Genomic DNA, 10,533 nt, shown 5'->3' with positions numbered 1-10,533 from the left:
AAATTTTAAAAATCTGTTTATTAGAAGTTTCCATTTACAGTTGTAACCTGACATACCCAAGTCTGAGATGTTACTAGGGCTAGAACATTGATACACTGTGTTTTGGTATTACCTACAGAAATATAAGCAAATGCAAGACAGCGCATCTTTATGGTACACAAGCCAACACTATTTGCTAATTCACAATGATCATGGCAGGATAAGTTTTCCACATGTATTAGATATTCACATTACAACCAAAGAAATATGACTGATACCACATACCTGAGATACATTATACCAGTGGTAGCAGCTAGACCTGGGTTTTTTTTCATCCCGACAAATCTAAGTGTGATTTCTACAGCTGCAAAAAACCTTGATGTAGGCAAGGTGTATGGGCAACATATCTAACTTAGCAAAATTATGCTTCAGCATGCTTAAGATAAAACAATAGAAAGTGCCATACAGATGCAAAGGTATAGCAATGAGCTCCTCAATTTTTCTCATATGAGTTTTTCATTAATCTGTAACATTGTATAACGGAAAAATGCTCTGGTGAGCTTTTTCAATAGCTCTTCTATTAAAACAATTCTGTAATTATATGAATTAATACATTTCTCACCAGATGTGATATAGATTGCATTAGTTCCTATAAAACCTGAAATTACTGCTCCATTGACTTAGCTACTGAAAGTAGTAATAAATAGAAAGTGGAACAAATTAAGTGTGATCTTTTCACTTAAAATTTAAAAGTATGTAGAGGTTTGGGGGTTTTCTTGGGTTTTGTTTTATTGGTTTTGGCGGGTTTTTTATTCCAAAAAAGAATAGTTACATTAAACCTTCTGTTACCCCACTTAAAATTACCTTCACATATCAAATGTGGCTCAGCATCTTGGTGTAAATCAGGTCTTTTCAATTCTCTTTATAGACATACCTACTTCCTAAGAACTGTTGAGGAAAAAGCTATGTACTGCGAAAAGTGGTCATGTCCTTTGGCTCACTGCTTGGCACACACCAATCATCTGCTTCATGGTTTGCTTTATAATGTTTCCAGGCTGCTTTGTTATATACAGGGAGTCTTTCAATTGATTCTGTTGATAAGGCCTGTAAGTAGAGAAGATGGTAGCTGACAATTCTTTTTAATCGAAGTTATACTAACAGAACAAGGAGTTCCATTAGCAGTTAGATTAATGGTAAAGTGTCACATCATACCTTTATGTAAATAACTGCATCTGTACCATAGCCTTCTAAGGAATACAGTTTCAGGTCTCCTTGGAAGTACTGTGCATACAGACGTGATATGGGTAAGCCATAACCAAATCCAGCCTGATTCAGAAGAAAAAAAATGTATTTTAATCAATTGCATCAATCAGTGGTGTTCTGTTTTAACTTAATAGGCAAACAGACAAACTAAGCATTATGTTTGACAGTAAGAGAAGGAGTTCAAGTGTTAACATTTATGCCCCCCAAAACTGTTACACACCCCAGAAACAGAAGAATGTATGGATGACTGTGATTATCAGAAGACTGTTTTATTCCTTTGTCAGACAGGGCTACTAGATAACCCTTGTACTGCGGCAGCTGCTTCAGGAAGAGATGACAGCTTTAGAGAAAACTGTACTGAGTTTGTCTTATGCTTCATGGAGCTGCTAATCTTAACACTGAGAACTTAAGTCAGATACATTTCATCATCAGTATATATAAAAATGGTCCAAGAAGCAATGTCTCTGACTTTGTAGTCTGTACTATAATTCTGTCAAGCCCTGCCTGCAGTATCAGGACATAGACCTGAAGTGTTAAGTATAATTATTTCTATCTACTAAATTTTAGAGATAATCCCTCAATGAAAATACACACTTCTCAGTAAAGATCTAGTGTTTAATGAGCTGCACAGTCATCTAGGTGCAGAACACTAATACATTTTAAAAGCATTTTGAATGATGCAATGTGAGAGAATAAATTCCGCAAAGCTGTTCAGAGCTTCTTACGGAGAGGTAAGGCTTTATTTCTTGTGCACCTAGTTCATACAAGACCAAAGTAGATCCTTCATATGCCCTGTCACATCTGTGTACCTTCATCCTTGCTGGGGGATAGTACAGCTGACTACACAGTACAAATGAAACTATAGACTTGATCCAAAATCATTGCTATAATTATTTTTCCTTTCGTTTAGTGGCCACAAGAATTCAGAGTCCTGTCCTTACTGCAGTACATGCAGCATAGCTAAGTGTTCTGCTTGAGGTAGCTGATCTTTATATTTGGTAGACAAAAACAGAATCTTGAATAAGTTTTAAATAATTTTTAGTATTTTAGGATTTTATGTTTTTTCCAGTTATTTTCAGAAAAATATTTTAATTAAGCTATAACCTTCAAATCGTGATACTCACCATATCTATAAAATCTGTACTTCACAACTTTGGCTAAATGGTTTATTTTGTGACAATTAAACATATTCAAGATTACAAGGTATAAAATATTTGCATACCAAAGGTGTAGCTCGTGACGTCTCAACACGTGGACGTGGTGCTGTTGAATACATGTAGTTGAACAGCCTATCAATCTTCCTCATAGGAACACCTCCACCACGATCACTCATCTGGAACAAGAAGGAACATGTAGCATTATGTCCCCGAATACATTTTTATAAAAGACAGCTTCTCTCAAACAATGATCCAGAAAAAGTTAAGGTAAAACATAATATAAAGTTGTCCCTATTAAATGATGAGTTTTCTTAAATTCTCATCTCTCAGCTGCAGTAATGACCAGAGCGAGACTAAGCCTTCCCTTTCATCCCTTATCCAAACTACTTAAATAAAATACTACCATAAGAAACAGTCATAATCTCTTGGAAGCAAGAAAATCATGTTTAAATTGTGCATAGCTTTTTATCTTGTTCGTAACTAAATTTTGTCTGAAGTCAGTATCTATATCTTTTAGCAAATGCCAGGTTCTGTGTATTTTTATCTTTCTTCCTCAGGAATACTGCCAGTTAAATACAATCTGTTAAAACCTATTACTTGAAGGAGTAAGTCGGAAGAGTTGGTTTACTATGGTTTAGTTAGACCTATGAAAAAGCCAGTGCTTGCAGTTGGTCTTTGAAATCCAACATGGATGTTGTACAGAAAAAGAAGAAATTACTCTGCAAACTCTACTTTGGGGAGTATTTCCCTTTTTTCCGTTGTTTCACACCTGTATAGCTCTGTCATTCTCACATAAAATACTGATACTACAATTGTATAAAGATACTACTTCATTTTTAGTCATGGTTGCTTATAAGCTAGGCAAGACATGAGCGTGACAAAAGCATAGAATTCTATTGCAGAGCCTTCAGTGTGACTGTGCAACCTCTTCCTTAATTTCCTACTGATGCAGTATATGAAATTCCATAATGGTCTTGTTACTTACATACTACATTATCGCATACAATCTATTGTTGGAACCAGATCACCAGCTGAAGTCGGTAATATGCTGCCTATGACAGGGGAAGAAACCTAATCAAAATAATCAAAAAAGTGGGTACCTTCACAGTTAAATCCTCATTTCCCAACGTGACGTGTACATGAATTGGAGGATAAATGCATCGATCAGCATTATGTTCCATGGTGGCTCTCATTGCATTCTGCAATTTTCAAGTACAACTTAAATCCTGTTCTTACCACTTGTATATTATCTTCAAACATAAATGTACGAAAGTTATTTTTATCACGTATTTCAGAATCAAGACAAATGTATACAGTTTTAGAATAGGTTTGTTTAGTATTTCTGGTTTATTCAGTATTTATATAGTTTATTAGCATACACAGACTTCAAAAATTTTATTTTTTTAGAACATCTGAATATTTTAATGTACAGTTTTATTGGTAAATTCTTTATAATGCATAGTACATGCAATATGACATGAAGATCAAGGAAAGTCTAAGACTGAACTGCTTGAGGAAAGCTCTGTAGGACCTGTTACACATCATACCAGATTTGAAGATGTCCGAAAAACTGTGTATCTTATTCTCACTTGCTTTATTAATTAATGTCTTCATATATTTTAAGGTTTTTTTGACAAAGCTGTCTACTCAGAAGGTGTCAGATGTATTCAGTGTCTAGGCAAACATCTTCCAAAGCTGTTCATTTTCTAGGCAGTTACTGTTTGTCTAAATAGTACAATTTAGGTATCTTCCTGCAGTCAAATAGCAAGAGGTTTGCACTTGCAAAAACACACTGCTATCTAGAATTGGTTCAAAAAGTCAAACAAATCCAATATCACTAAACAAAGATGTATAAAAGAATTGTGTAATAGTAAGTACACAGACCTTGAAAAGTTCGAAAACCATGTGATAGAGATGTGATGGCACATACACCACTTGCATGGGCTGTCCTGGCGATTTAACTGGAGAAAAGAGAGTCTAAATAATTAAATAGCAAACTAGGTATCTTTTATTCGTTCCCACAGTCATTCAAAATGTACATTTGTATTGTTGAGAGAAATTACAATAGAAGGCAAATTTGAAGAGAAATATTTTGAAGAAGTTCTATGTTAATCAAAAGTCATACTCAAGATTTTCAAATGTGCTTGTGGCTTTAGAAATTAATCTTAAAACCCACTGTGGCATCACTGATTAGGGCATATAATAGTTGCCTTCTAATACCTAAGAAGAAGTTATCACGAAGATAGAGTCTGGCTCTTCAGGTGGTGGGAGAACATGAAAGAGTGAGTAGAAGATGAAATAACAGAGGTTCAGACTGGATATAGAGAAAAACTTTTTTACCATGACAGTTAAGTATTGAACCAGGTTGCCCTGAGATGTTCTGTAGTCACCATCCTTGGAGGATTTTTAAGACCAAACTCGATAAAGCCCTGAGCAACCTGGTCTGACCTCACAGCTGTCCCTGCTTTGAGCAGGAGGTCAGGTGAGAAACCTGCTGAGGTCCCTCCCAACCTGAATTATCTTATGATCCTATAATGCACCAAATAGTAACTACAGCACAGCCTGTTCTTGGATTCATTTAGGAACTAGCTGACTTCTAACAAGAAACCTTAACAAAAATTACATAGACAGTTCTGTCTCTACAACTGGTAATAGTTCAAACTTTTTTAAAAAAATAAATTGTAGAAAATACATCATGGGAACCCATTCATTGTATCAAAAATTAAGGAAAGGTTCCTCAGAGAATTCTGCTGGCTCTTAAGGTACTTTGAACAAATTAAGTCTGGTGAGAAATTATTAGTGACCAGTATTTTATGAACATAAATGTTGAAGACTAATGATGTCAAAAGATCTAGAACAAATTATGTACCCAGCAAAAATAAGGCGGGGCGGGGGGGGGAATAATCACACTTTGAAAAATGTCAGGTTCCTGTCCTCAAGTTAACCGCTTCCCTCCATGCCTCTACCCCCAGATGCCATGCCTAAGGTTTAAATAATGGTCTCCACTCCCAGCTGTGGGCAAGGAATGTGCATTTGGCCTGGATCAGGTTTAACTCACCTTCACAATTCATTGAGCAAAAGGTCACTTCTTTTATAAAAACTGAACTGTTTGTTCTGGCTTCTGGAGTATGTACACCATTAAATGACCCCTCAGTACAGAGAATCAGCTAGTGTGACAGACAGTTTCCTACAAATGTTTTTAGTATCGTGCTCCAAAACTTGAGAGAGGTAAAACCCTTTAACGTAGACAGAGCGCGACAGGTTTTGTGCAGTAGGAAGAAAAGATTGGAATGTGTGGTCAAGGCTGCACTTTCTTTGCCTTTAGCTTCATAGGCCAAGTTACTCTGGTTGCACTTTGGCTTTCACAATCACTTATAGAAGCAATTTTGATTGCTTGGTTTTGTAGGTCTGTCTGAACTTGGCATTTAGTATCCTGAAAAGTACTCTAGTGTCAGAAAGGCTCTTTAGCATTTTTTTTTTAGCATCCAGCAGGACTATGAGAATAGCTCACCTCTGAGTTCATAGCAACACAGTTGTTAACTGTTTTTTCACATCACAGCTAACGGATTCAAATAATTTTACCACAACTTAAGTATGCTGTATCTAATTACAACTACAAGAACAGGATAGCTGAATACGCAAGAAAAATTAGAATGGAATTTTTAGTATAAATCTTAAAAGTGTCACAAGAGCTGCAGAGAGGGTGAGATGCAATAGACAGTGTAAGCTGAAGACATGCAAGAAACCTTAGGGAGGGAAGGAGGCTGCTAAAATCTGTTATAGCAAGAGCTGTAGTGTCAAAAACTTTTCTACTGATTTCATTTTTCAAAAAAAAAAACAACACCCAAACTTTCTTACGGTAGTGTCAAAAACTTTTCTACTGATTTCAGTTTAAAAAAAAAAAAAAAAACACCCAAACTTTCTTACAGTAGATATAGAGAAGACATTAACAATATGAAAAGTAGCACATTTCACCACCAGCTACTTTAGAAGAAGCCATCACTATGTTCAAAAGAGTGCCTTGCCCCATATTCACTTACCATTCAACTCTTTAAGGATGAGTTCCGGAGAGCTCATGTAATACAAATCACAAAGTGTCTTGGCACTTTCATAGCCATCTATAATAAAAACACAGAAAGTTATATTTCCCCCTCCACTTTTTTCTTCTCCTTTACAGTTTGACAAAAACAGAAATGGAAAACACTGTGCACTGTCAGGGAGATTTTGTATTTTCTCACAAAAACTGGGTTTATAGGGAAAAGTGATAAAACTGTATTACACTTTAAATGACAAAAACAGAAATGGAAAACACTGTGCACTGTCAGGGAGATTTTGTATTTTCTCACAAAAACTGGTGTTTTTTTCACTTTAAATGAAATTTGTGCTTCAGGTAGGAAAGAACTAAACAGTATTATGAGTATCAAGATGTGTACTGTCTCTCAGTAGAGACATTAATGTAAGTTTTCAGGATTCTTGTTCTTATCTGCTGAATTTACCTCTAATAACTCCAACAACATTGCAGCTAGGATCAATGCTTCCGATGTGTTTGGGATGAGCTGGATTAATCTTCCCACCAAACAGTAAAGCTGCCAAAAAATAAAATATTATTTAATACCCAATATAATTTTATAATTTTAGTTAGTGTCTTCAGTTTCGCTAAATAGAAATTTACAGGCAATCTTTAATTCCAGTCTTCATCCTTGAAAGCCTACCAAGTATTTTAAGAATTGTATTAAGTTTATAAATAGCAAGGCAAATAGCGTACTCCTAAGAAGCATTTAAGTACATATTAAGCACTTAAAGATGAAAGGGAAATAAACTGACAACAGTACAGGTATCATTTCCCCTCCTTTCAACAACAGCACTTACAGTGTTGATTAAGGAGCATTCTAATTGAAATGCGGCTCATGTAGAAACGGTCTAAAAAATACTGCACATTCTGTGACGTCACTGGATCAATGCCAAAGCTTTCCTTGTACTCTATTACTCCTTGAGCCATCGTAGGAATTACATCATTGTGTCGATTCCGGATTTTTATCACAGTATCTGTAAAACTAAAATTAATACACTGTTAGTATTACACTTTCAAGTGAATTTAATACTCTGGCAAACAGACCATCTTCCTACAAAAATGAAGACCATTAGGTACAGAATATCACAGGTCTGCCCACGGCAATAAGAAGACAGGTCCGTCTTTACAGCATATTTCAAGCGACTAGCACTGAAACAATCAGTAATTAACCATTATTGATTATCTATAAAATGATTTTTTATTTATTATCTTGATTACTGCCAAGAAGAGAAAACTGTGCCATTCATTTAGATGCAGATCATCTCATGCCTGTCAAATGGCAGTTACAGTCAGCTAACGATGACCAAACCTACTCTACAGGTGAAAAGTTCTGTACATCAGTTCCAACATTACAAGTAAGGAAGTGGTAAACATTTGGTCAAGTTTAACATATTCATAGCTTCTTCAGTGTAAAAGCAAAGCATTGACCAGAATGATACGGCATAAAAGTGCTTTGTCTCGTGTTTTGATGTTTTAGGGACAGGGGGTGACGTTACTGCAACTCTTATGTGAAGATTGGAGATAGCTGAAATTTTTCGTAAGCTATTGTTTTCTTGCCAGTCCTCCTAAATAATATTAAGGCAATATTAACACACGTGACAGCAAATCCTTACCTATGAATAGTCCCTGAATCTTCTGAGCTTTTGTCCTTAAAGTCAAGGATCTCCTGAAGACTTTGGACATACCTTTAAACAAAAGAAACATGACAAAGACCAATTGTAATAAGCCTCCCCAGATCCCTTTGGTTAGCAATTTATGGTCTTCCAAGGTTGCTTGTTTACAAATTGTTGCAATTGATATAACCCATTGACCTATATCCCCTGTGAATTTTATTAGATCCTTTTGAAGCTATTCATTATGTTTTCTTCCAAACATTTCCAGAAAAATGAATTCCACAATTTAATTAGAATGAATAAAAGATCTTCCTTGTGTTTTAAACCCAGTAGGTGATCACTTATTTGAAGCCCCAGTGAGTTCCTGTTATTAGAAAATCTTCCCAGCTTCTTCATGATTTAAGTATTTCTGCCATCTCTTTCCTTAGATTTGTATTTTCCAAGCTGAAGAATTCTATTTGGTTTCTCCTCACGTAGAAATTGTTCCAACCCTCTGATTATCCCTCTTGGTCTGTTCTGTTCAGGATGGAGTGACTAAAACTGCATGCAATTCAGAGGAATAATGGGCTAACACAGTGGTAGTATTATATTCCTCCCCATTTGTTACTTAGTTCCTATTTGCCTTCTTGTCCATCAACTTACATATTCAGAAAAATATCCCCGGTAGCATCAAAACTTCTTTTTCCACTGTAAGCAAGCAAGCATACAGGGACAGGAGGTTCCTCTCTGTGCTCTATTTTGCATTTGTCCAAGTGGAATTCAGTTCCCATTTGATCAATATTATTTAGTGTCATGAGAATTTAAGCATTTGTGTTCCATTAAGAGCCTCCATCTTCATTGATAGCTCTTTTTATATTCAGTCATCTAATCAATCTCACTTATTCACTGGCAGATTTTCTGTTTTCTTAACTGTAAAAGCCTTTCCAGATAGCCATGTGCCTTTAGTAGCTGCCAAGCAATCTCTTTGTTTTGTTTTCATTTTACAAAAGTTTATGCTCATGTGTAAGTTCCTTACTTGAAAGGAAATCTTACTTTTCAAATTATGTCTTTTTTGTTTTACACATTTTGGCTTTAGAAGCTTCCTATTGCTCTTTACTTATGTATTTTCTACACCTTTACTCTCAATCTGCAGTAACCTGTCTTTTAAATGGTTTCTACTATCTTTTGCAAGTATTTTGTGCATTAGCCTGCTTATGTTGTTTTCTTCAAGTTACTTCTTCATTTTAGGTAAGTCCTCTATTAAACATTGTTCTAGTGGATTTTTGGTTTTACTCAATTCTCATACATTACTATCTGCAATAGCTAGTGATTTTTAATTCCCTTGTGGGTTCTGTAATTGCTCCTAAGGGGTTTTTTCCAAGTCTATACATTTAGTTTCTGATCTGTGTCACATTGGGATATTTACTCAGTCTAAATAGGTGATGTTCATGTAATGAGCACATTAAATGTTCTTTCTACAGAAGATAATTAGTTCCTCCAACTTGTGTATATGCAGAAGGTCACCCTTAAAGATACGAAACGGCTCTGTTCTTACCAGCTCTGCACCAGCTGAACTGAAGGTGTTCTCAGGAGGTTGTCTGGAAGCAGGCTTATTTCCTTCATGATGTTTGCCAATCTCACAGGCAACTCTTGTCGCAGAAACATAAATGAAGTCTTTTCACAAGCATTTTCAGATCCTAAGACCAAAATAAATATATGACATCATCAGAATAAAGTCAGTGCTTATGGTAGAGAACTACACAAACTCTACTTTCTTGCATAAGAGGTCTGTGGTTTGGTTTTAAAGCTGACTCAGGCAGTCTGGTAAGCCAATGTTTCTTTCATGACAGCGGCCCATTTATATTTTAAAATGTAAACTCATATTGAAACCTACCAGCCCTGTTGCGGTAACGAGATTCTTCAAAACATAAAGAGTAACTACTGCAGTAGTTGCAGACCCATACTATTTAACTTGAAATATCACTTCTATCCATGTAGATATTTTATTTGCAGCAGACATTGACTGTAACTAGCACTGATCAAACAGTGTGTCATTCTGAGCATGTCAGAGAGGCAAGTGAAAACAGCACACGAAACTATATTTACGGGAAGGATGCCTGAGAAAATATCATGGTCCCATACAATCTGCTTCATCACTGATCTTACGGATTACCATAACTCATATTGGAACACTTTCTGAAAAAAAATTCAGTAATATTTATCTCATTTTCACCTACATCTGTTGTAGTTTAAATTCACTGTCTTATAGGAACAGAAGACACATGAATGAATTCACATGAATGCTGACAGAGAAATGAAAGGGCAGCTACTGTGCTTAATCATTACAATAGTAGTTCTCCCATATGTTTACTTTTTAATTTTTTTACATTTTTAAAAGCTAGAAGCTAAATTACTGCACCTGTTGATAACTGACCTGTCCTTTTTGTAAGCACAGGCATCATCTGTGTGG

At 35.7% G+C, this 10,533-nt stretch overlaps 1 protein-coding gene across 1 annotated transcript; it reads right to left on the bottom strand.

Moving 5' to 3' along the window:
• On the bottom strand, window positions 1-9,765 carry PDK1 (pyruvate dehydrogenase kinase, isozyme 1). Its single transcript, XM_010078730.1, has 10 exons — window positions 9,619-9,765; window positions 8,085-8,156; window positions 7,269-7,453; window positions 6,896-6,985; window positions 6,440-6,517; window positions 4,284-4,360; window positions 3,500-3,598; window positions 2,465-2,575; window positions 1,192-1,305; window positions 1-1,083 (listed from the first exon to the last, which is right to left on the bottom strand). Exons 1-10 carry the CDS (start codon window positions 9,726-9,728, stop codon window positions 943-945), a joined length of 1,077 nt encoding a protein of 358 aa, XP_010077032.1. The 5' UTR covers window positions 9,729-9,765; the 3' UTR covers window positions 1-942.
• Window positions 9,766-10,533: the final 768 nt, after the last annotated feature.

The sequence above is a fragment of the Pterocles gutturalis genome, unplaced genomic scaffold (genome assembly GCF_000699245.1).
Source record: "Pterocles gutturalis isolate BGI_N339 unplaced genomic scaffold, ASM69924v1 scaffold14568, whole genome shotgun sequence".
In the NCBI taxonomy this organism is placed as follows: Eukaryota; Metazoa; Chordata; class Aves; order Pterocliformes; family Pteroclidae; genus Pterocles; species Pterocles gutturalis.
The sequence above is the reverse complement of the archived record's forward strand: the minus strand, read 5'-3'. Positions and strand labels throughout refer to the sequence as shown.

Excerpts from the sequence above, each read along its gene's own strand:
- PDK1 (XM_010078730.1), bottom strand. The coding sequence starts at position 9,728 with ATGTTTCTGCGACAAGAGTTGCCTGTGAGATTGGCAAACATCATGAAG. Across the intron at positions 7,454-8,084 it reads GATTCAGGGACTATTCATAG|TTTTACAGATACTGTGATAA; the intron begins GTAAGGATTTGC and ends TATTAATTTTAG. Across the intron at positions 4,361-6,439 it reads CATCCTTAAAGAGTTGAATG|TTAAATCGCCAGGACAGCCC; the intron begins GTAAGTGAATAT and ends TCTTTTCTCCAG.